Source organism: Scatophagus argus, chromosome 4, assembly GCF_020382885.2.
Source record: "Scatophagus argus isolate fScaArg1 chromosome 4, fScaArg1.pri, whole genome shotgun sequence".
Taxonomy (NCBI): domain Eukaryota; kingdom Metazoa; phylum Chordata; class Actinopteri; family Scatophagidae; genus Scatophagus; species Scatophagus argus.
The window spans coordinates 6,827,306-6,852,230 of record NC_058496.1 but is presented as its reverse complement, the minus strand read 5'-3'; the positions used below and the strand labels follow the sequence as shown (position 1 = coordinate 6,852,230).

The window sequence follows — 24,925 nt, the reverse complement described above, 5'->3', positions numbered from 1 at the left end:
TATAACACATTCATTATGAAAGGTATTGACAGTCTGTATGATAAACCTCACTTGCTCTACCAATTAAATGTAAACATTAAAAGTTGCATCAGTGAAGAAATCATGTATTAATTTAGTTTTCTATGAGATTTTCTGTCTTGGATCTGGTACTCCAGACTGATGGTGATATGTCTGTGGCTCTGGCGACATCTGTCTGTGCTCACGTCAGAATATAAACTCCACACAGTTCTTGTCAGATGCCACTAAGAGGCGGTGTGGTACAGCTTATCGTGTGACTGTCCACTCCAAAGCCAGTGAAAGTGAGCTAACGGGATATTTTTTACAGATATTGGAATCTAATTTTGCTGTTCAAACAAAGTGACATCCAGAGGGAACAACCTAACTAACATCATGCTATCAAAGCAGAGAGGGAATAAAAATTACTTAAAATTACTAATTGTTTAGATGTAAGCCAAAGTGTGTGTCATTAACTGAATATTTCTACTATAGCTTGTTTCATCAGTGTGGAGCTGTTGGTCATCGTCTTCTTGGTCCGACGAGAAGATGGAGTCCAGAGAAAGACGGAGACGTGACCTTTGGTTGTTGATCTCGCAGCCAACCTGTTAAATATTTGTCTTGGATGGCAGAGCTGAGAGCCGCTTCTGGAATCCAGCAGGCGTCTGCGGACTAATATCAAACAAAAACACGAGGGAGTAAAAAGACAGATAAACCTCTCGGGAAGCTTAAAAGAAGCTTCACATGTACGTTGACACTGTGGACTCAGAAACTCCTCTTGGATTTGATGCAAAGTTTTCGTCATATTGGGGGTGAGTAAGCTGCAAGGCCATAGGCTAAAGTTTCAGCACAGAGGACACATATTAAGTGATGGTGTGGGGGTCCTCCTTCAGGAAATTTTGAGCACCAACAAACTCTTCATTTCCTGCATTTTTGTGGTGATTTATTAATGCACAAGTTTGTGTCTTTTCTACATTGTTTATAGTGTAAATTGATGTAAAGGAAGATACAAAATCCAGGCTCCAGGTGACATTTTATAATGGAATATAATACAGTAAGAGCAGCACAGTGGTCCAGTGTTAAACATTGTCGCCTGAACCTTTCGGTGTGGAATTTTGGGGAGGGACAAATGTTATAAATATTAAGGGGGACCTGCCCCCTTCACCCCCCGACATCTATGTCTGTGGTAAGTTGGATCTGGTACTGGAACAGAACATGGAAATACTGAGACTCCCCTGTCTGGCTCTTAAGTAGCTATTTGTGTGTCTGTGTTGGCCTTAGCACATGTGTGTAAGGATTAGAAATTCACAAAGAAACACTCATAAAACACACTCTAGACTGCCTTTTGTGCCTGATCTGAATGCAACAAACACAACACCCAAAGACCTAAAACAGTGAATAGAGCATGCTATTATGATATGTGTTGTCAGTCAGGCCTATTTATTGGATGGATAAGGAAATCGCCTCTTCTTCCCTTGCACGTAAAGCACTGGAAGATGGTGCCATTGAGCCTGTGTCTCTATGAGAATCTCTATTATTTCCAGCTGTGAATGGAAACTATTACTGAGCGCCTCCTCCCTGATGTGCTTCAAGTGCATGCTCACAGATACATGTAAGGACACACACACACACACACACACACACACACACACACACACACACACACACACACACGCCTACGGACACTCAGTCAAACATTCAGTCCCACGCTGAATCATTCACCAAAGATAAAAGACACCCTGTTGGCCTGAGAAAGAGAAAGAGGGAAGGCGGGAGGGAGAGAGAGAGAGAGAGAGAGAGGGAGAGAGAGAGAGAGGAGAGAGAGAGGAGAGCAGCTGTGGTTCCCTCCTTCTTTTTCATTCACTTCCTCCTTCCCTCTGCACTGAGGAGACCTCACTGCTCAGCCTGCCTGTAAGTACTGTACGACTTGTGCTGCCGCTTCACACCTTGACTAAAGCCAGGCTTAGCAACTCAAGGAAGCAGATATTCACAACTGAGCACAGTTTTCTGTCACTGTCCTGACTGATTGGGTGGTTCCCAGTTGCTTTTCTGTTTGAGAGGAAAGTGCCTCCAACACAGAATTGAGCATCGTGTTGTTTGCCTTCATCACTCAGTTTATCGCTGGAAACCACGGAGACAAACAGGATCAGGTTGTTTATCACTGCTCTGTCGTTGTTGTGACACTTTTTTTCTCCTCACAATGTTTTTGAGCAACAGATGAGGAGGACTTTATTTCAGTAGATGTCAATCTTTTACTGTCTGTGGTTCAGAAGATTGTCATCAGACATCTGATGCCTCTTGTTGTGTCTTTAGTTGTTGTTTTGGCCTGAAACATTTGGACTTTGAATATTTCCCAAGTTTTTTCTTCAGCAAACTTTTCAAAATAAGCATCCTGAGAGGAGTGCGTTCCCATGAGGATTTATCTCTATACCAGAGACTATTTGTTCTAGTGTCCTGGAACATTCACAACTGAAAAAAATGTTGTTTACTGCTAAAATAAACCATGCTTTTGTGTTTGTCCTCAGAGTCATTCCAGAGTCATTCCCTCAGAGCACAACCTGTGGTATGAATGACACACAGTGGGCTGTATGATGTCCATAACTGCTCATCTGCCTGAACGGTTACGCTTTACCTGTTGACTTGTATTGTCATTTAATCTTTGATTTATCTTGTGATTTTAACAGACTGGTGGGATCTTGTTTCCTTAGAGTAGAGAGAAGCTGGTGATTATAAAAAAAAGCCCAAGGCTATAGTTGACATATAATGTGGATTTTTTTTTTTTTTTGATTATGTAACAGATTTATGTCATGGTTTATGCACTTGCTGGAATCTTTGGCTGACAGACTTTTTAATGAGCTTCTGTAGTAACATATTGGAATATACCACTGAGTGTGAAAGGACAATGGTTGGCCTTTACAACACATTAATGGTCTGCTGGAATGTGTCCATCTCAGAGGGAATGAGGTACAACATCATGCTTCTTTCTTGCTGTTCTGACAGTGCTTCTCTGTAATAAAAGAAAAAAAACCAACCAAAAAATAGGGGGCTGGGGGAGATGGAGTTTGTGAAACCTTGTATTTGTCTAGTGAACAGAAACAAAGCGAACAAGGATCCAGTGATGGGAGAGGTGTCAGGTCCCGGGCCAAAGCTGCAATCGCCTCTTGCGTGATTACCTCATTTAGCGGCAGAGTGACAGAGTGTCAGATGTGGTCACAGCGGGGTGAAAGTCTGCTCCAACGGGACACACAGATTATGACGGAAGCCTCCGTCTGAAGCTTGCGCTGCCCAGTTTGCCCCTCAGGTTCAGCAGCTCAACTGTTTGGCAAAAACAACCCTGTTAGGAGTACAGGCTCGGTAAATGGATATCTACCCTGAGTCTCGCTCCACCAAGCCAGACCACTGAATTATTAAAAAAGAGCTGAGTCCTTCAGTTTCAAGTTGGAGCTAGCTAGTGTGCACAAACACACACACACACACGTGAATAGACACACTGCAACTAGACCACTGACAAAACCCTGTTGTTTGTTGAATGTTGTTTGTCCTGTCTTTAGTTTACTGCTAGAATCCCACAGTGCACATGCATAAGGAAGCAGATTACATCTGATAGCAGATGATGGGATCTTTCACCTGCATTGTGGACCTTGTAACTCAGTCTACCTGCTATAAGTTGCTCCACCTTAAAGAGACTCAGTGCCAAAGCAAGCCTGTCAGCACGTCAGATTTCAGCTTTTGCACTATTTGTCTTCACTGGCAAGAAGTGCAGACAAACTGGAAATCCTGGTTTTATTTGAGCAGGTATAGTGTGCAAGTGCGACGCTGGGATTTGAGGACTGTGCTTCACTCCTCTGTGACTGTTGTCGGCTCTGCAGTTTGAACAACCATCCAACCAGATATTTGAATGCTGGCTGGTTTATCTGTGAACATGCTACATCTCCTGCTTTGAATAATTTGAACATCTGTCAGTCTCAACCTTTACATGCAGAATTGATGTGTGAGAGAAAAGTCGAGCAGGACTGTATGGTGTAGAGTAATGACTCTGAAACACTTCCAGAGCTCCTCAACCAGAATGACCCTTTGTGGGCCTTTGCACTCACGCATAAAAACACACTCACAAAAGCAGAAGGAGGCATGGCAGAGATAAAGTTAGGAGGGGGTGTCATGGGCTCACTGTCTGGGAGGTGGAGGTGACAAACTATTTGTGTTCCCCTTTGGTTAACCCTGCACTGTGAAATATCACCTTATCACAACAATGGCGCTGCTTCTCTTGAAGGAGGTGCCCCGATGTGACAAGCCAGGAGCAGGGCGCCCTTTTTGAACAGGGCCCGAAATGCGGTTGCCATGGTGATGCCTGTCAACCGGGAAGTCCTCCACGGAGGCAGGCAGAGCGAGGACTGGGAGGGAGAGAGAGAGAGAGAGAGAGAAGGGGAGAGATTGTGTGTCCTGGTCAGTTTGGTCAGAGTGTGTGAGAGAAAGCAGGGAGGAAGTGCAGCGTGGTTTACGTGCAGGACGACAGAAGGAGGTGTGAACTTGCTTGTTGGTGCCACTTTTAAGGTGAGTACACTCTTTCCCATGTGAGCACTGATTTAAATCACAGGGAGTGACCTTAGACATTCAGACTGTAGAAACTTGTGTCTGCTCAGCTGCTCTTTAAGGTGGAGCAACCTGTCCTACTGCTCAGACCTACCCTTTAGTGTGCTGCGTTTTTTGTTGGTTTTTTTTGTTTTGTTTTTCCAGGGCACCTGAAAACGTGTCGACCCGTGTGATTTGTGTAGCGTCGATGTTGAAACAGACCTGTGGGATTTGTGTTTTTGGCCAGTTGGAGGTGAGAGCAGCTGTGAGTTGTGGCTTAGACAGAGAGGGAGACAGAGGGAGGGCGCTGTGGGCAGTGTTTCCCAACATGTCATCCGTCATTGCTCTGCCCAGTGGGTATGTGTGAGCTGACAACTGCCAGCTGAGCTCCAGGTTAAATCAGTTGTTCTGTCAGAGTACTTTCCCATCCTGCTACAGAGTCCAAGTCATAATGACCTGAAATCAGGACGGCCCAGTCATCACCGGTGGATCCCCTTACTGTCATGGTGATTTCCACAGCCTGCTCTGATTCCCTTTGTGATACAGCCGAGGGTCTGAGCTGCCAGTCCTCATATCCACAGGCTGCACTCTGCTTTGAACATGCAAAATGACAGCCATGAGGACTTGTGAGATTTTTCTGTGCAGTAACTGTGATCTGACCGTGTATTTTCCCATCCTTTGCCTGACACACTGTGTATCAGTTGTACAAGTTTTGAAGGGTACGAGGTGAGTTTAAGAGCAAATCTGATAAAACTCTGCAGCGGTTTGGCTCTCCTCGGAGAGAGGGGCTCTGATTTATTGCTCTGCGGCTCCTCCTGGGAACACATCGCCTCTCCATTGACAGGAAGCACGAAGGCTGACTCCCCCTGTTGCTCAGAGTGGAGGAGCACCATACAAGGAGGTGAAATACTTCCCTCCTGATAAATGTGCGTATCCGCCAATAACCGCATATCATAAACTTGCGGCTCCAGGACCTTGTATGGGCTGTGTCTGCACATCTGCAAAGTTGCAGAAGGGCAGCGTGGTTGTGTGATCAACCTCACAGCAGGACCTCTAACATCCCTCACATAACTGCAGAGTGACTCATTTCATGTGTTTAGAAATAAATGCCCCCTTTATTTATTCACCTAATGTGCTCGTAATTACCTTCTAACTGCTTTTTGAGGCAGGATTACTTCAGTTTTACAATCCTGTTATGTAACTTGTTGGAGAGCAATAACTTTGTGTACTTAGAAATGAGTGATAAAACTTAGAAATGAGTGATAAAACTTCAGCTTTCTGTCCTGTCAGTCAGTATCCAGGAAATAAACGTGTCATCGGAAGGTCAGTATCTGTTTATACTTTTCTGAAGATTTTACAACATGACAAGACAACACGAGTGTTTAAGGTCAAATATAACATAATGTCAGTGTTCACCTAATCAAAATGACCGCCTTAAGCAAATATTGAGCTTATATTTTGCCCAGTTTCCGTCATGGATTTGAACAGGACTCAGATCCCTTTATTGTACCGTGTGCAGTAGTTCCCACCTTATGGCGTCAATGATTAACTTCTCGCCAGGCTGCACATGGAAGCAGAGAACACAACGCTTGTGCTAATGAATGCTGATCTGTCCACAAGAGACAGTTTTATTTGTTTTATTAGAGCCTCCAGACTTTCAGTCATTGTCTCAGCTCATTACTGACACATTCTCCACTTGCTTGTATACATGATTTATGGTGATGTGATTCTCTCTCTGGCCGCAAATCATTACTTTGCTGACAGTGAGCCAACAGATCGGCTAAGTTCATGGGTCAGCAGTGTGACAGTTATTCATTCGGGCATGTGTGGGCACCTTGACAGCCTTGTTCTTAGTGAGAACAATGCAAGAGGCTCTGCATGTTGTGGAGGTTGAGGTCATTGCAGGTCAGGTTGCTTCTCAGACAAAACTGAACGCATCCTTCTATGGAAAAGGATGTGATGACTAACGAATGTTGAGGAATACACACCTTGTAGTGAGGTCACTTGTCATGAGTTGACTTTGGATGAAAACTGTGAGTGTCTCTGGTTTTTCACACATTTTTATGCCTTACCAATTTCTTTTTTTACTTTTTTTTGCAACAAGATTTTGCATGCTGCTATTACTGGCTATGGAATCCTCCCATTGTGATTCACCGGAATAACATGGGTGTGGTGGAGTTCACTGAACTTACAGCTGCTGATCTGCTCTGGCTCAGCAACTTCAGAAAATAGTCTGGTTCCTCATCAGCTCCTTATGGGTAAAAAATGAGAAGAAAAAATCCTGATGTCCTCCTAATGAAGCTTTCCTAGCTTCTTTCCTAGCTTTTCAACACAAAAGTTTAATTTGATGATGTTGATGGAGCTTTTACACTTGTGTTTCATGGTTCAGTTTACAGTTTAGCATCTGGCCCAGTGCTTCAAGAGACCAGAAGAGTTTCCTGGGGACAGAGGCAGAGATTTCTATCCTAAAATACCCAGATTCTTATGTTAGATGTCCTCAGTTCCCCTGTGACAAACTAAAATGTAAAGCATGGGTAGCACGCAACAGGAGATACACTAGCAGCTTTCAGAAATCTGGAAATCTAAAATGTCGGCGGTTTGAAGGTCTAAACCAAGACATCATCTCATCTTCAGCTGTGATGTGCATGCACCTTTTTACGACTCTGTTTTTCCTTCCATTCCAAAACCTGTGGTGATAATGAACCTCTCACCTAGCAGGGGTTTAACTTTTAAACATGTGGGCTATAAAGTTCATATGTTTCAGAAAGATAGCATTAAGGCACTTACACAGCGCCAGTGCTAAAATCCCAGTCTCTGTCTGAATGCTTAGCTGCCTCCGCCGTTCAATCGCAGTAATTATTTAAGAATGCACTTAGCATACTGAGCAAACCCGGGGAGGGTCAGGCTTCTGGACTTCTGGATTTTCTTGCTAGATATTGACGCTGATTTTTCCTTATTAGGTAGGATTGTGTTCTTGAAGGGGCGAACACATACTCTGCTGGGGGATTTCTCTGTTGGATTTATCTCCCCAGAGAAATGAGACACAGACACAGTGTTATGACATGAGCTTACTCATCAGGATGCTATGTTGTTGAAGCAGGACTTCTCAGTGTTTGGACTTCTGGGTGAAGGGAGTGCCAATGTCAGCGTTGTAATAATGACGTGAAAACAAATGATGGTAAATGAGTCTAATAATATTAAGTTAAATTAGAATTCTATGAGTTTATTTACATAAGAACAACATTTCTGTCCCACGGGGGGAATAATGAAGGTCAGATTCTTGTTGGCACAGTGTTTGCTTTCACTGCAGGCTTCCTTGTCAAAGAATCGCGTGAACAAACAGTAATTTTGCTGCGTGTATTAAAGGGCGTCTTGAGAAATACAGTTCAGCCCCCAAAAACAGTTATATATGGATTTTCTGTGGCTCTGGAGGGACTCCAATCCACAGACTCAAATTCCGGATATTTTGGATAACTTTCATTTTGACCTTTCGTTCTTTTAACCCATGAATTGTGAGTCCCCCAACGTCATTCAGGATCACTTGTGTTGTGGAGTGACCGTTTTAATTCGGTTTTTAAATTAACTGAATTCATTAATTGAAACGCCCGATTATGGAAAACACGACAGCAGCTGCCATTCACCTCCAGTGAATGGCGGCACTGGAGGTGGAGGTGGAGGTGTTAAAGACGCTGATTTTTTTCACTGTTCAGGTTTGTGGTGTCATACGAGTCTGTGTGGAAACAGTGCTTGTTGACAAGGTCAGTTATTTAAGCCGTTATTTGTAAATGTAGCTTGTTCGCAGTGTTGCCTGTTGTTAGACGGATAATCAGAAGGCTGTGATTGCTTTGGGCGATGAAAGGTCATCTGTCATGCCTGAGCAGTAATGATTATGGGTATTGTTGTAGATGCAATCCTCTAGTTCCCATATTTTTCCTGTTATGTAATACGGTTTATTGGGAGATGATGACTCAGATAGAGTGAAATCGTCATCTGGAAACAGGAACATCGATTCTATTGCCGCTGCCTCCTAACCTTGTGCACACAGACACAGAGTATGTTCAGTTTTCTTGGTGTTGCACCACAGTGATTACAGACTCTAACGCTCAGCTGCAAAAGCCACATGGAAAACTCATCAGTGCAAATTATGCTGGGCAGCTCTGAGCCTGTAGTAGCCTAGCCCACACTGCTGTCTTGCCAAAATACGAAGCCAAAGTTTGCATCAGAACAAAAAAATAGCTAATCCTCATATTAACCCTATTACTTACTTCACCAATTATTATCTCTGTTGTTTTTGTTTTCTACGATAACGCAAGATAAATTTTGACTGCAGAATCAGTTAACAGTGTTCCTGCAGAGGCCAGGGTTGAAGGGATGCAGGGCTGCACGGTGGCTGTGGTTTCTATGCCAACACTGTTATTATGGGCCATTTAGCCACTGCAGATGAGAGGTGCCTGCCTTGTACAGGATCGGAAATGGCCTCCCCCTCATTTTCCCCCGTGTCTTTGATGTTGAAACAGCAGGCCTAATCTGTTTTTCTGAGGTGCAGTTGATTAGGAGCTCCGCTTTCAGTCACTGACCTTCTCCATCATCCAGCCCCTCAAGTCCAGCTTGTTAACGGCACTGAATGACTGGGAAAAGTGAGGCAGCGATGTGAGTCACACTCATTGTTTTGGGTGGGATTTTCCTTAGTAACAGTGAAAAGTGGGTGACGCTAACTTTCCCTCTTTGGAATTCTAGTGGGGTGGGATAATGGAACAAGCCTGCATGGGTGTAAAATGTGATTTATGACACAGAGGCTTTATGGAAATCCACAAAACAAGTGAGACAAAGGGTTAAAAAGTGCATGATGCAAGATTCAGAATGAAAATGTAAGAGATATCTTCTTTATTATTTTCATAAATATTAATAGGATATCTCCAGTGAAGAAATGCAAGGAAATAAGGTCCGGACAAACCTACAGTATTTCTTGCTCATCTTGTAGTTTGAGCAGCAAAGTCGTATTTTTGGCCTTACTTAGACAGTTTGGGTTATATCATATGAAACATTCTTGTATCTGTCTGTGCTCTAACCACTAGTTGGAATAAGGCTCTGTTGGAACAGATGATGTGACATATTTCGGTCAGGATTTAGTGTAATGTTAGTTGAGTATTTAAATCTTAACAAATCAACAACAACAAACTTTAGGTTTAATTGTGCCTTCTTTAGTCCTGCATATTCAGTAGGTAGCCATTGAAAAATTCCTCCAGGATATTCCTGACAGTTTAAACTGCAATCAACTGCAATCAATTCAATCAATCAGCAAAACTACATGCATGACGAGAAAGTCTTTTATATCTGATGGCACATTTGGTAAAATGCACGATAGCAATGAGGCGAAGCACAAAGTTTGTCTGCAACACAAAACACTGGCATCTTGAAGATATGACTTGGTGGTGCTAATCAAATGCAGCTTGTATTATACACTTGATATCACAAGATCTTTCAACGAAAATGAAAAAATAAAATGCACATAAAAATATTTGCATTTTGTCTTTGCAGATACTTTTGATGCTGAGCACAAGATTTTGATAATCTGTCACACAAGGACCCAAACAGATGCAGTCTCAGGTAAATCTGTTTTTAATTATACTAAAAACTGATATTTACACATGTTTAATTAGTGCTATTATGTTGAATAGGTACATTTAACACACTGGGCGACATGCCTTCAGAGCAGATAACACTTCTAGCCTTTCCATGAGGCACAGGGGCTTTCCCATGACCCCCAGCAACCACACAGAGAACCAAAGCACCTGATTCGTATACGCAGTGTTCCAATAGATGAGCTAGACTGGCCATCGTGGGTTGGGGGGAGGAAAAGATCACTATGGAGACCATAGGACCACTGTTTAGCCCTGCTGGACTTTGAGGTTGACATCAATGGCCCCCTCCCAACCTCGCTGGCCCCAGCTCCACCCCCTGGCTGGAGAACAGGGAGGCCTGGTGAATAGGGAGTTAATGGGCTCATAATGGTCCTCTCCTGTTTCAGTGCCCCCACTCTCCACCTTGAATGAGGCCTTTCTGCAGTCCAGGCAAGAGAGATGATGAAGTGGGAGGAACACTACTTCCCACTGGTCCTGCTTTAAATAAATTAGGGGCCTTTTCATCACCAGCTCCCCCACAGAGGCCAGTTGTTCTCTCAAGAATAGCTGGGCCACTAACAAGTTCACATGACCTCCCAGAAAGAGTGATGTTTACACAGAGCCAACAGGAGGACATGACAGGAGCAAAGTTCACACATTGTTTTGTTCATCCATATTTTTCATTTCCTCTTTATTTAGCAAAGTGCGGAAGTGGCTGGCGACCAGAATGGCTCCAGGATTATCTTCTCCAGGGAGCCTGGAGGTTCCTCTGGTCAGCAGATCTTAACTTCTCCAGAGTTGACCCATGAGGTGATCATCTCTCCTGGACTCCCTACACCTCCTCTGAGCCCTTTTCGTTCTGCAGGGTTGCCATTTGGAGAGTTCAAGGTACGCACAGAGTCTTAATACCAGTGCACTGAATTCAGTAAACAAGTGCTCCTCCCTGTGGAAAAGTAAGGCATCACAGGCCATACATTCAACAATGGTCATCTTAATTACACCGAAATTCTTGTATTTAAGTGTAGTCTGACCTTCTTAAGGTATCAGAAGTGAATGGAAGTGGACCAACGACGCTCAGCTTTGGATCTTACTATGGCCCCCCACAAACACACGGTAAGCTTATGATTTTTGAAATCTGGTATACAGAGTGCCTTGCTATACAGGTCTAAATTTCTCAGGAAATAAATGTTAATTTAGGAGCAGACAAAATATGTAACATTTCCATATTAAAAGGTTTAAAAATAATTAGAGAGGGATTAACTGTTTAGGTGATGTTCAGGCACTGACAGGAGTCGAAATATCAGTCAAACTGATGAAATGAGCTCTGAGTCAGTAGAAGCAGTCAAAGAAATCAGTGTTCAAGTGTATAAACTGAAGAGAGGCGCAAGCGGCTCTGAAATCAGTTTCAGAGGAAGTTTTCTTTTGTTCAATGGTGAGGGACTTAAGACCTGCAAAGGACTGAAAGTTCAGTTAAAGTGTAAGCTTTGAAAGGGAAGAAAGAGATGAATGAAGGTGAAATATCAGATGACGCTGAAAGAAGATGAAATATTCTTGGAGATGGAAGAGTAAAAGGCGACTCCAGTAGTAATGTCAGCTGATGTGTATGCTTTGCACAGTATCTTGGACCTCTCGAGGTTTCTTGTGTTGCAACAGAGTTTAAAGGCAGATTAATCACTGTTGTTCTCACTAGCAGTTGTTCTCTTACTGTTGTGGCTGTAACACAGGTGGTCTGTCCAATGGCGTTCAGAGCTCTGCCACCTTACCACGCAGCTGGGCTCCCAACAGGGAGGAGAGGTTTATCAAGTTCTCAGGAATCGGTCCAGTGGATGAGACCGGGATGCCCATCGCCTCCAGATCAGTAAGACACAGAATGTACTGGCTTTAAACTGTATTGATTTATCTGTTTATTTTCTTGTACACATTCTCAACACAAATGCATTTTTTGTTGATTTTGGTTGTAATTATGCTGTATTTCTCACAGTCTAATTCTTCACATTTGTTTACCTTCTGCACCTTCCCTTCTTTTCTTATACCAGAGTGTGAACAAGCCCAGAGACTGGTACAAGAGCATGTTCAGGCAGATTCACAGGAAGCCAGAGGGTAAGGATGCTCCCCCTCCTCCACCCTCCTCCACCCTCCTCCTCCTCCTCCTCCTCCTCTTCTCACACACACACACACACACACACACACACACAGCACTGGAGAGAATATTTCTCTGTTAGTGTCAGGTACTACAGAGGTGATCCAGCAAACAGATGAATGCTCAGGCAAAATAAGATATGATGAAAGAGCCCTTAAAGTCTTATGTCATTTCTGCTTAATAGCTCTGAAATAATCCAGCTTCACGTCTCCACCCATCCTAAATCTAGCTGTTCTTCTGTCTCTGTTACATGTTGCGTAATAGAGACACGTTCCCTGCTATTTGTGAGGTTAGTGGCACCGTCACGGCACTGAGGTGGTTTTTCTGGATTGTTCTGGATCAGTTTGGTTTTACTCCCTGCAAGAGATTTGTCTCCTTTACCAAATGCTGTAACAAAGGCAATGCAGCTGACTGAGTTGCTATTGGTGATCTGCAAAGTAGCAAAGACAGGATAAAAAAGATAGGCTTTTAATATGATGACTTTTCATATTTTAAACTATTCAGCAGAAGTTAAAAGTAGTCAAAATTGACTCTATAAGATAATATACAACACTTTGAAATGGGCCATCCTGCAACATGAGTATTTTTATCTTTGATACTTAAAGTAAAGTTTTTTTTTATCATATTACTGTGTTTTTTCTACATTTTAATAGTACATTTAATTGTATCAGAGACCTTTACACTGTGGATTTACGACTTTGACTTAAAAGGACAGTTCACTCCAAAATCTAAAATGTATACATGCGTTTCTCCTCTTACCTATGGAAAAAAAATGTATAGAAATGTGTGTTATTGAGTGTAAAAAAAAGTTTGCCTGTTGTTTACCAGAATCTGAGCAGGAGGATTTAGAGCAGTGGTCCGCTGAACGTAAGTGAATCCACCAAAGTCCACATTGCTGTCCTGTCAAGTTACATAATCAGATTTTACTTAAGACCTGATCTGCGCTGATCCACTGATCTGCAGGGCTCCAGTCATCTGCCAACACTGGAGAAAGCAATGAAGCAGACAAGAATCTCTTCAGACTAACCCCTTATGGAGCTCTGCCAGACTGGTGAGTTTCTACCAGTTTGATGTAACTGCTTCAGCTTTACAGGGTGGCTTAGTATATCGTTGGCAGCATACACTGGAATGAATACAGGCACACTGCCAGTCCATCACATGGCAGATACAAAGTGACTGACAGTTACTCATCTTCACACCTTTGGGCAATTTAATAAAACCTCGAGTCAACCTAAGCTGCATGTTTTTTTGAGAAGATTAAAACTGGAGGCCCATAACATGAACGTGCACACAGGAAGGCCCAGGGGCAAATGTTAAGCTTAAAGGAACAGTTTGATATTGTGAGAAATTTGCTTGCTCGCTTGCTGAGGGAAGACCCATCTCATTTTTGTTAATATGTAATTTAATTTGCTCCAGAAACTCCAAGCACTGTCCATGTCTCTGTCTTCCTGAGTTCGACAACTTGCAGCAGCTTTTTGCCAGTTAACAGGGTCACTTTCTAATCCAAAACGGGGGCATCTGTCCCACTGCTCAAAAGGAAGCCAAATTATTTGTCTGGTATTTGCACAAAAAATACCCAAAAGGCACCCTCAGTGGTTTGAATTGCTGAGGTGATGCTGACAGCTCACTGCTAGCTGTCACTCAAAGGGCCAACACCTTAGTTATGCATAACTTTAACCTTTAACATAATAAAAATGAGTGAATACGGGAGTCAATACCCGTCATGAATAGTGAAATTAGCAAACCGTTTTTGGAAACATATTTGTTTCTGCAGTTAAGTTGGACATTTTAGAGAGTGACTTATTTTTGGAGCATCATGTGGCCATACGAGAAACTGCAGTGTTTAGCACCTCCCTTCATTTTTCAGCTCTGGAGGCTGTTGCTAAGCTAAGCTAAGCTAAGCTAAACTAAGTTAACCATTTCCTGTCTAGCTTCGTATTTAGCAGACAGATATGAAAGTCAGTCTTTTCATCCAACTCTTGTCAAGAAAGCAAATAATGATATTCCCCAAAAATGTTGAGCTATGACTTTAAGATCTTGCTTTAGGTTATCACCGTTCTGCACAAAATTCTGACCAATTTAGTTCTTTTTGAAAGAAAGGCAGATTAAACACCATCACATATTAAAATGCATTTAGCCCAGACAGCTAAATGTAATAGAATGCAAATGTTTTCTTTCAATGCAAGTATAAAAATGCAAGAACTAGTTATTATAATATTTAGAAAGAGAAAAAAATTAGTATACATTATGGTGATGATTATGCATGTACATATACTCCCCCCCCCCCCCCCCAAATACACCAATATGCATTTATTCCTTACATCACATAAACACAACAGGTGACATCATATGTGAATGTCAACCGAAACTCAGGCCAAGAGGAGTGGAGGGAAATCGTGTGGGACAGACAAGTTTGGATTTGTTGCTACAGGCACTCACAATGAAGCCATGATTAAACTGCTGTCCATGGTATGCGTGTGTCTGTGTGTGCGGGGTGTTATGTTTCAGGAGTCAGGATGTAGATAAGCTGTCAGACCCGGGAAAGCAGCACTCTCAACCGAAGAGCATATTCGACTTTGAGCCTGGAAAGAGCAGCACCTCAGAGAGCCGCAGCCAGGTACAACCTCACATTCACTCATCGTTTAAAAATAGGCTGTGATATCACACTCATTCCAGCACGAAACATTGTTTCTGCATGATTCCTTAGCCTCTAGATTTATCCAGCATTGTTGTTGGCTCTAATCACTGCAATTCACTCTGAAGTCTTCCACTGTTTTCCCAGTGTGGGGCTCAAGAACAGGTTTAGGGACAGGCACCTTTTCTTTAAGGATTATGGTCTAAATCCTCATATTTCATCTTCTCACGCGAGGTAGCTTGTGAGTGTGGTCATCCCACAGTGTACCTGCTGCGTGACACCAGATGTGCTCACTTCTGCTTTTACTCAGAGGATCCAGTAGGCTTCCAGCTTTTTATTCATTTAGCTTTTTCAGACAAGAGAAGACCTGATTTAAGCATTTATGTTGGTGTTGCTAGCAGATATTGTGCTGAAAATCATGAACACTTTTGTGTATTTATCTCTGGCGTGGTGATTTATTGTCTCATGTAATCTGCTCTATCTTGGAGCTGCCGGAAGTGAGTGTGCAGCCGGTTGTATGTGTCCCTGTGTTTAAACACCCCTGTTGAGTTACAAGGCGGCGTCTCTTAAGCTTTGTTTTTGAATGGCTCTTGCAACAATGTCCCAGATCTGGTGTATATTGTGCCTTGTGTCTGCACTCATGAAGAAAAGAAATCTTTGTTTCCGCTCCCCCGCGGGAGCTGAGGTGTCTTGTGATCCGTATTATGGTGTTAACCTCTTGTGGTGTATAATGGTTCACAGCATGGAGACTTATTTCATTTCCTCTGTATGACAGCGGCCTATGTTCTATCCCCTGGACAGCATTTAGAAAAAGCAGCACAAGGACCATATCAGGTGCTGCTTCCCAGTGACAGTGTGTGATTGCAGTGAGGATGACTCCCAACTAAGGGGAAGGCCTTGGCGCTCAGAGAGACACTTACTGCCAAGGTTTTGCACAAAAAAAAAAAAAAAAAAAACTTGAAAAAGGAGAAGGAGGTCTTTGGTTCTCGCCTGCAAAGCCTTTTAAAGTTATGCTTGATAGAATCAGCTGCTCGCTTGGTGTTCAGACTTTGTATCGAGTATCTAGTAAAATAAAGTTATCTGTAATACAGACAAAAGTAATATGTGGGTGAATACCTCTACCTTATAAATGTGAGATAATAAAGATGTTTAAATTTGACTTGCTACAAGACGACATCCTCTCGAAACAGTGGCATGGAGTCAGGTTTGCTCACTGGCCAAAATCTTTGTGAGTCAGACTGTTGAGTTGGTCCCAGATCCCTCTTAACCCCTAAACACACTGTCAAAAAGTCGTTAAATGGTGGCAGCATTGCTGGTTTATACCACTAGGGGCCCCAGGACAAAAACTGACTCTGGGCTCCTATTACCCCAATTGAATGAAAGGTGCTATACAAATTAAGTTTATTATTATTCTGTTTTCTACTTTTTCTTTAGGCTCATTTATCCCCGAAGAAACAGCCTGAGAAACCAAAGTCCCCTTCCATTGAGGTGAGCTGCCTTGATTGCATTTCAATTTCACTGAAAACTTCATTCCATCTTTAAATCATTGAAAAGGGACACCATTAGCTCCAAATATCACTCTGCTTTAGCATACTATATTAGTGTTTTAATTTTGCCATTCCGACTCCATCATGGCTCGGCCTCAGGCCAGTCTGGTCTCCGAGCTGAGTCGATTTGAGGCCGAGTTGGACTCGGAGATCCAGGGCCTGGAGAGGAGACTTTCCCAGAAGAAGCAGCATCGAGGCCGGGGTGAGGTACTGAGCCCCCCTCTCCTGTTTCTCTCTGCTGAAGCATTCCTCCTCCCTCCAAGTCTAGTACAACCCTCACCCCTATCCCCACCCTTACCCCCCTCTCTTGATGAGGGTCAGTGAGACCCTCCTTGCTTGCTAGCTTCGACCACGTATGTTGTTCTTCCTTCCTGGATGACAGCCCTGGAATCACCTGCCTGGCTTGCACATGGATTGATCAGCTGTGTTAATCACCTGCCTGCAAGTTCCCCCCCACCCACTTAAAAAAAAAAAAAAAATGCAATCAAAATAAAACACTTTAGCAATCAATTTCCTTTAAATCATGTGTTTTGATAATGTTGTGTAGAACTTCCCTTTGCAGTCCCACAGCGCTTGTTTCACACAGCAACTTGGATGTAAGCTCTTCCTGATGCCTGCGTGATTAAATTTGCTTCATGAGCTGTGATTTGACTGAAATCACAGGCAGCTCAGACAGATTGTGAGTGCTGCTGTTTTTACCCTGAGGAGGATAGGACCCAGGGGATTTCTTGCTCCTTTGGGAGTGGTCAGCACCTCTACTTTGTCTGAGTTGTTGTGAGATTTGCTCTGAGCTGTAACATACAGTAAGCTGCAGTGAACAAACTGCGTTTAATGTTCACTCTGCTTTCAGGAGGCCAGAGGCCGAGATCGAGCAACTGCTCCAAAGAGTACAGCAACTACGAACTACAGGTCAGTGACAACATTCATGATATCCAGCAGGCTATAATGACATTTTTTACCTTTTAGTCAGACTTTTATCATTTAATCAGCAAGTTTTTTTTTTTACAGTAGATTCCACTATCATACTCACTAAATGTGAGTCTGAAAGTTCAGCATTATAGTGCAATCTACAGTTCTGCTGTATTGCATGACAAAGTAGAATTGGGGCTTTCTGTTTTTCTGATTTTGAGTTAACCATGTTTGAAGAAAGTTGTTGTTTTCTGTACAAGATGCCATTTGTTAAGCAACAAGTAGTGACTAGACAAGTGTGTAGAGTGCATACAATGAAAGCAGATAACAAAATATTGTAAATATTGAAGGTTGATGTTCAGCAGCTCTTAAAGTCGTGTTATTTTCATTGCTGTGTTTTAGAGGCACATGCAGGGCGGGTTAATTGAAAGGTCTGGGTCAATCGCCACACAAGAGACCTCCTTAGCATCCAGCCTTTTAATCCGCTTTGATAGCACCTCATCAGGTGGAAGTAGCTGCCCGTCGCTTCCTGCTGTTTCCAGAAGCCCAGCACTGTGATTGGACTGCACAAACATGAATACTTTGCGGGGTACCTGTCCTGTTAGCTGATCAGGTGACTCTCTGTGCTGGATTCTGTTAAGAAGCTGTTGAACTTTAACAAGTTCAAGTACAGTATTTGTTACCTCAAACAGCAGGCACAGCATTCCACATTTCTCACCATGTGTGTAATGCTTTGTGGGAGGATTCTCACTGTTGTTTGCTAAGTTGAGTTCATGGGGTTTGACCTTTTCTGGCATAGTGGGATAAGGGGGCTTTTTTCTTTAAGGAGCCTGTTGCTAAGGACCTGTGAAACTAAACCATTCAGAAAGAAATGGCCTGTGTTTTGTTGTTTCTTGCTATCTAGGCAAGTTGTTTCACTGCATGTGTCCAGCTGCAAACACAAAACACAAAACAATACTGTCTGGAAATATGCAAATGAGTTCAGAGGAATCCAGGCAGGAAACTCCAGCTTTGGATTAATTCTTAACCCAGAAACAACCAGACTCATGGTTCTGGTCCTGAATGGAGTTCCGGGGCTTTAAAGATCATTTAAGCTTCAAATTTCATCTAAACCAGATTTTCAATTCAAGGATAGCAACATGACTCACTCACTACAAACTTTTAGCTGCTCTGATTATTTGTCCCGTCCCTGTTTACTGTATGAAAACCAGCAGCTGCAACCAGATGTGTAAATCTGCAGGAAAACGCCACACACACTGTGTCTCAGCAGGGCTGGACGGTGTGTTTCTGTGTGTGTGTGTGTGACCTTTGAGAAATCCCTCCCCTCTCTGATTGGGAGACACAGTGACAGTAATATAAATAAAAATAAGCGTATATTTTCTTCACTTTTTCAGCAATTCATCAGCGTCAAGGCAGCCTGTCCTTCGCTCTGCTGGCCCATCATCGACCTCTGCAGCCACATATGGTAAATAGTTTCTTCTCCTTCGCAACACACGCATACGTTGTGATGTTTCCACCTACGTTTGATCGCACTTTATATTCTCACCACTGTCCATAAGTCTGCTCTTCCTCTTCTCTGGACTCAGTCCCCACACAAAGACGTGTGCATTCTCTGTGAACCGGCTTCTCATTTAATCAGGCAGCGTATATTTGATGAAAGCTTTTCGTAATCTAATATATTTTGAAGGTCCCATGATTCTCTTTAATCGCTGCTGTTGTTTTCTGCTCTGGCATTTCACATTTTAGACGAGGCTGGTGCGAGCATGGAAAGCTTTTTCATATTTTTTCCTATAGAATCAGGCAGTACTGTACATGGGTGGGGAGGAAGCCCACAAAAATAGGAAGTGGAACTCGGAAGACTTGATTAAAGATTAGCCTTATCCAATTGTTTTTCCTGGAAATTAGTTCAGAGAACGAGCCAGTCTGAATATTTTTCAAAATCCTTTTTGAATGCAGTTGTTAAGGCTGCTTTCTGATTGCGACACCTTCTAAAACAACATTCCCCGAACAGAAGGGTTCAGACTTCACTCATGCTGTTGTGCCTTGGTTTTCTTCCACAGTAGAACGTCTTTCCCCTGCAAATGAAACCATGGCGCTCCCACCTAAGAAAGAGGAGAAAAAGGTATGTTTATGCAACTTTCTTGCTACCTTAAACGCTCCATTTTGTTATGTGGTTTTTGAGGCGTTTTGTTTTTGAGATCTGAGCACATTCTGAGTTGTTCACATAACAACTGCATCCCAGAACACTGATCGATTTTGTTTGTTTTCCCAGATGAAAGCAGCGCGAGCCAAATTCAATTTCCAGGCTCAGTCACCCAAGTGAGTTACAGAATGAGCTGATATAATAGAGATGCCGTTTCCTTTCTGGCGTAGTCATTTAGATTTCTGCATTATGGCAATATCAGATGTAAAGCCCCGATCATATCTGAAGCCTAAATTCTCTTCATAATGTTCATTGGAAATAAACAGTACAGTTAGACCACTGAACTTCCTCGGCTCTGTAATCGAATGGTTTCTTTTTGTGTGTCTCCTTCTTCTTATTTCTGCCTTCAGGGAGCTCACGCTGCAGAAAGGCGACATTGTTTACATCCACAGGCAGGTCGATGCCAACTGGTTTGAAGGAGAACATCACGGAAGAGCAGGCATTTTCCCCACGTCTTATGTGGAGGTGAATTTCTCCGTTTGAAGTTACTTCTCTCTGCACTGTCGCTTTGTGCTGGTTCTGACACTTTCTCAAATCTCTTCCTTCACAGATTTTGCCTCCCACAGAGAAGCCGACTCCTATCAAGTCTCCCACTTTACAGGTGTTGGAGTACGGGGAAGCTGTGGCGCTGTTTAACTTCAACGCTGATCTGCCTGTTGAACTTTCTTTTCGTAAAGTGAGTATTGCAGTGGAGGAAGATGATTTCCCTCCACGCTGAGGGCCTGTAGATGTTTGTCTTGGAACACATGAGTTTGTAGCACAAATCAGTTGCTGGTTAAAAATCTCATTAACGGTCAAAGGTCCAGGAGGATTTAGGGGCAGAAATGGAATATAATAATCATAATTTTGTTTTCATTAGTCTATAGTCATCTGAAAAATTGTGTTTTTGTTACCTTACAACAAGTCTTTTATATCTAAGAGGGCACAGGTCCTCTTCCGTGGAGTTTGCCATTTTGCGGTTTGCCGATCAGATAAGCACTGGTTGGTGACTTTGCACTAAAATGTCAAGATTTGGACCTGAATCAATCAATAACACTACTTAATATCTATTTAAATTGATTTTCAGCAGAAAAAGATGTGGTTTTGTGAGTTTAGTTACTCTTTAAAGAAATTTCAGCATTCTTTTTGAGTTAGGGAAGATGATGTGAGAAGATTGGTGTCTCTAATTAGGAGACTACGAGTGGTGGGTTAGCTTAGCTTAGCATAAAGACTGGAAGCAGGGGGAAACTAGTACCCTTAAAGCTCATTAGTTAACATGTTGTTTGTTTGATTAGCACAAAATCTAAAGTGGATAAATGACATGTTGTGCACTCATTTTCATTTATTTTAAATCTCCTAATTTCATTATTCACTATAGTGTTTTTATTGTTATTTTTTCCATTTTTCCAAACCCCATGATACATTCTTTATATGCTTACGAATTTGACTAATGAAACAGATTATGGGTTACACCTCATACATCATTTGAAACCTGAGTAATGAATTCCTTCAACCTGTCAAAACTTGCCACAGTGAAAGCTCCTGAGTGCAGCTTTAAAAACATTTCTTACATCTCAAAGGTCTGCGTGATCATAATGCACTGCTGTTGTATCAGGACTGATTGGCTGTTATATGTTTGTATGTTTGTTTCTCTGTGCGTGTGTGACATCAATCTTTGTTTTCCTCAGGGTGAGGTGATCGATATAACCCGACGTGTTGACGATAAGTGGTTAGAGGGGAGGATCTCAGGGACCAACCGGAGTGGCATCTTCCCGGCCAGTTATGTCCAGGTCAACAAGATGCCCCGTACCAAATACTCAACGGACAACTACTCTTCTGGCCCCATGTCTCCCATCTCCCCTGGACCTCAGAGTCCAGGACGTCCACTCCACTCACCCTGCCCGCGGTCACCATTATCCCCTTTCACCCCCACATCCCTCAGTCCCAAACCTGAGCACTCCCCCCTGAAGCCGTCCTCACCCGTACCTTATGGCAGCCCAGCTTCACAGTCACGCTCCCCCACCCAGACACCCGTACCCAAAGAAATGGCCAATCAGTGGCCCCACAGCCCCACCAAAACCACTTCACCCACCAACCAGAACAACCACTGGGCTGGGACACACTCAGCTGACCAGAGCTTCACGGCTAGAGCTGTTTCACCCTCCACTCAGTCATCAGCGTCCGCTCTCAAAGCAGGAACTCCCACAGCGAGCACTCCCAGATACACTGACCCCCCACAGGTCTGCTCTCACTGCCTCCCTGAGGAAGTCACTGCATGTCCACAGCTGTGGTGTTATGCTTTGTGTCAACAGGCAGGTTGTTCATCAGTCATCAGTTCATTATGCCTTACATGAGGTTTTTGTTTCCTCCAGGGTGCAATACCAAACCAGGCTGCACCAGCTAATCCACATGTGAACTCCAAGCCACAAACAAAATTGCAAAACAACTTTGGGTCAATAATGGCACAACGTCAGCCGTATGTTTCCAGATTTTTATTTGCTCACACTGTTGCAGTAGAGGTTAAGTGTAGCAGCTTTGGTGAGCATCTGTTTGTCTGTTTTATCTCTTTTAGATACAAAGCTGTTTATAACTACAAACCCCAGAATTCAGATGAGTTGGAGCTCAGAGAAGGAGACATTGTACAAGTGATGGAGAAATGTGATGATGGCTGGTTTGTAGGTAAGAAAATTTTGAAATCACAAAAATTAGTAGTGACGTGTCTCTTGTTTGGGCCACCATGAGCTTCCACTGTGAGGATGGAATATTTAAAATGTCCTCGTGTTGCTTTTATGATGGTAGTGAAGGGCACCAGCTAACACGTCACTCCACAATCTGATAGGTGTTTGTTTGTTTCAAGATGAGGTGACCCTGACATATTTTTCATACTCACAAAATCAGTTAGTGACTTCTTAGGCATTTATTATGTTTCTTTGCAGTTTTATTCTGATTTTTCCATAATAATATTGTGCCCCTCTGTAGATTATACACCAGTGGGGCATCAGTCAGAGACAGTAAAGTAGTTTTTATAAAAAATGTAATGCAAATTTCATACCAATTGGAAATAAATAAATAAATAAAACACACACAACATATAACAACACAATACAAACATAACATGAAACGTTTTGAGGTAGCAAAGTATTTTTGTTTCATTGCGACCAATATTAAAACATTGTGCAGAGTGAGTGCCCCCTCTAGTGGACATTATGATACATAGCAGGTGTAATTTGCACACTGAACTCGAACTTTACATCGTTTTAGCTTTAGAGTATCTTCATGCATCTACTTGTTTCTGTTGCGTGACCACAGCGTTTCTTCCGTTCTCTGCAGGTACGTCAGAACGGACTCGTGCTTTTGGGACTTTTCCCGGGAATTACGTGGCACCAGTTTGACCTCCCCCACTTCCTGCTTGCCCACATCCACCTGGACTCACAAGAGCTGAACCAATCACTCACACTCACTCCAGCAGATCGTGCTTTGACACCACAGCGTTTCTTTATCCCACTCACCCACCACACTCTTACATCTGGTTTAGTCAGACCTGCATGTTCTTGCTGTTTTCCAGAACAGAGGTGAAGGCAGAGTCACTGAGTGGTTTCTCACCTCACCTCCCTGCATGCCTGCATATGCGTTTCTCCAAGACTCGAGTGTTTCCACACACACACACACACACACACCACTTGAGAGGAAAGACTGAATGCTGATGATACTGTTTCAGATGCAAAGAATGGACTTTTTTGTTCCACAACTATTTGCAGCTGCAGGATATTTGCATTCCTTCCCACTGAACAGCTGAGCAGTTCCCTCTGAGGTCCTGATACAGTATGATGCTGCATTCAGCTTTTTGTCACCATCACAAACCACCACAGAGAATTTTTTTTTTTTTCTTAGGATGGCACATTTTTCTGGTATTTCGATGGATTAATGTTTCCTTCACATATCTTCCTCAGATTTTCTTTCAGATCTCTGAAAAAATCCCTGGCCGTGTTTGAGGAAACAACACCGACATCTGTAGATACGTGCTTACAGTAAAGCGCAGTCAGGGCTCAGATGTGTCAAGCTTACAGCCCTTCACTTGGTTATGCAGAAGACCCAATGTAATCAATGCATGTACTGGTTTCTTGAGCAAGTTGATCAATTTTACTAAAGCCATGGAGTGGGATGCTAAAGGTGACAGTGAAGAGACTGATCAGATTCTGCCTTGTTCTTTAACAGAACTTGTTATGGTCTGAGATTAAATTCCAGTCCATAATCCTGAATTAGATCAACTCGGGGTTGAAACAAGACAATTCAGCTTAAACTTTAGTGATCTTTAAATTTTTTGCTGTTCGTGCCAAATCTAACCTCTCATGACTTTTCTCTTTTAAATTCCCCACTCAACAATCCCAGCTTACTTCATTTCTGCTCCGTGTGTGTGTCACTTTGACAGTATTTCCAAAACCACTAACTGTATGTTTGTATCAGTGCAACCTTTGACAAATGTGGCCTTTCTAAGCCTAATGAGAAATTCTTATCATGAAGTCATTTTGCAAATGTATGTGACATATTCATGATTTCACTGTAAAAATTAGTCCTATTTAGTAGCCACAGGAGATGATTGTACAGATTGTAACCTTTTATCAAATTGAAAGTATAATATATATTTGCTTGTATGGTACGCAATTTTTTAAAAAGTAATTAAACGTTACAGAGTGACACAGAGAGAAGTGTGTATTCATGTGTTCATTTTGGCTAAATGCTTTTGGTGATTCAACAAACATTTAAAGTATAAGTAAAGTATAAGAGCTGACTGTCAGGGAAGACCTTCGACATACAGATGTAACCTGCTAATGCACCCCCATCCCATAACATAAAAATGGCACCTAAAACAAAATTATGATACATTCAGACAAAATACTGTAAATAAAATGTATTCTTATCATAATGTTTCATGAAATCCTCCACATTAACTGTTTTCTGAGCTGAAGAGAGTTGTGATACTTAATGACACGCATTAATGTTAATTCTCATGCTGAGTGGTTGGTTGGCTGTAATAGGAAAAATTAAGATCACAAGATTTTAGATAAAGAAAAACTATATTCCAGTCACAAATGTGATAAAAAATATACAAAGGACTAACGAGATTAAAGGAAATAATTATTAATAAACACAGTCGAGCCTTTATTCTATTTCTAATTTGTCCTTCACCTGCCACCTTTATAAACCGGTTATTGTGCCAAACAACCCAATCAGCGACATGTTTCCATCTGAGACGCCAGGTGTTTTGAATTAAAAATCCTGAGGGCGGACGTGGGTGGGAGTGAAGGTGAGCTACGCCGCCGGTAAAGT

The 24,925-nt window shown here is 42.5% G+C and overlaps 1 protein-coding gene across 10 annotated transcripts; it reads left to right on the top strand.

The window, feature by feature from the left end:
• Positions 1–688: 688 nt before the first annotated feature.
• sorbs3 (sorbin and SH3 domain containing 3) lies at positions 689–24,298 on the top strand. Of its 10 annotated transcripts, none has more exons than XM_046387186.1 (22): positions 2,380–4,545; positions 9,110–9,213; positions 10,102–10,170; positions 10,884–11,072; positions 11,225–11,297; positions 11,909–12,042; positions 12,221–12,284; positions 13,153–13,191; positions 13,288–13,375; positions 14,833–14,941; positions 16,394–16,447; positions 16,606–16,713; positions 17,357–17,415; positions 18,810–18,880; positions 19,476–19,537; positions 19,688–19,734; positions 19,969–20,083; positions 20,169–20,294; positions 21,286–21,837; positions 21,970–22,073; positions 22,170–22,276; positions 22,928–24,298. In XM_046387186.1, the coding sequence occupies exons 3-22, from the start codon at positions 10,159–10,161 to the stop codon at positions 22,987–22,989; spliced, it is 2,175 nt and encodes a 724-aa protein (XP_046243142.1). In that variant the 5' UTR covers positions 2,380–4,545; positions 9,110–9,213; positions 10,102–10,158; the 3' UTR covers positions 22,990–24,298. The 10 variants fall into 10 exon arrangements, with proteins under 10 accessions (XP_046243145.1, XP_046243144.1, XP_046243147.1 ...); XM_046387190.1 differs by lacking the exon at positions 9,110–9,213 and adding an exon at positions 4,729–4,816; XM_046387187.1 differs by lacking the exon at positions 2,380–4,545 and adding an exon at positions 6,898–8,321.
• Positions 24,299–24,925: the final 627 nt, after the last annotated feature.

What these genes read in the sequence shown, in the direction of transcription:
- sorbs3 (XM_046387189.1), top strand. An exon ending in CCTCAGAGAGCCGCAGCCAG is followed by an intron (nt 14,942 to 16,393) that starts GTACAACCTCAC and finishes CTTTTTCTTTAG; the next exon opens with GCTCATTTATCCCCGAAGAA. An exon ending in GATACACTGACCCCCCACAG is followed by an intron (nt 21,838 to 21,969) that starts GTCTGCTCTCAC and finishes TGTTTCCTCCAG; the next exon opens with GGTGCAATACCAAACCAGGC.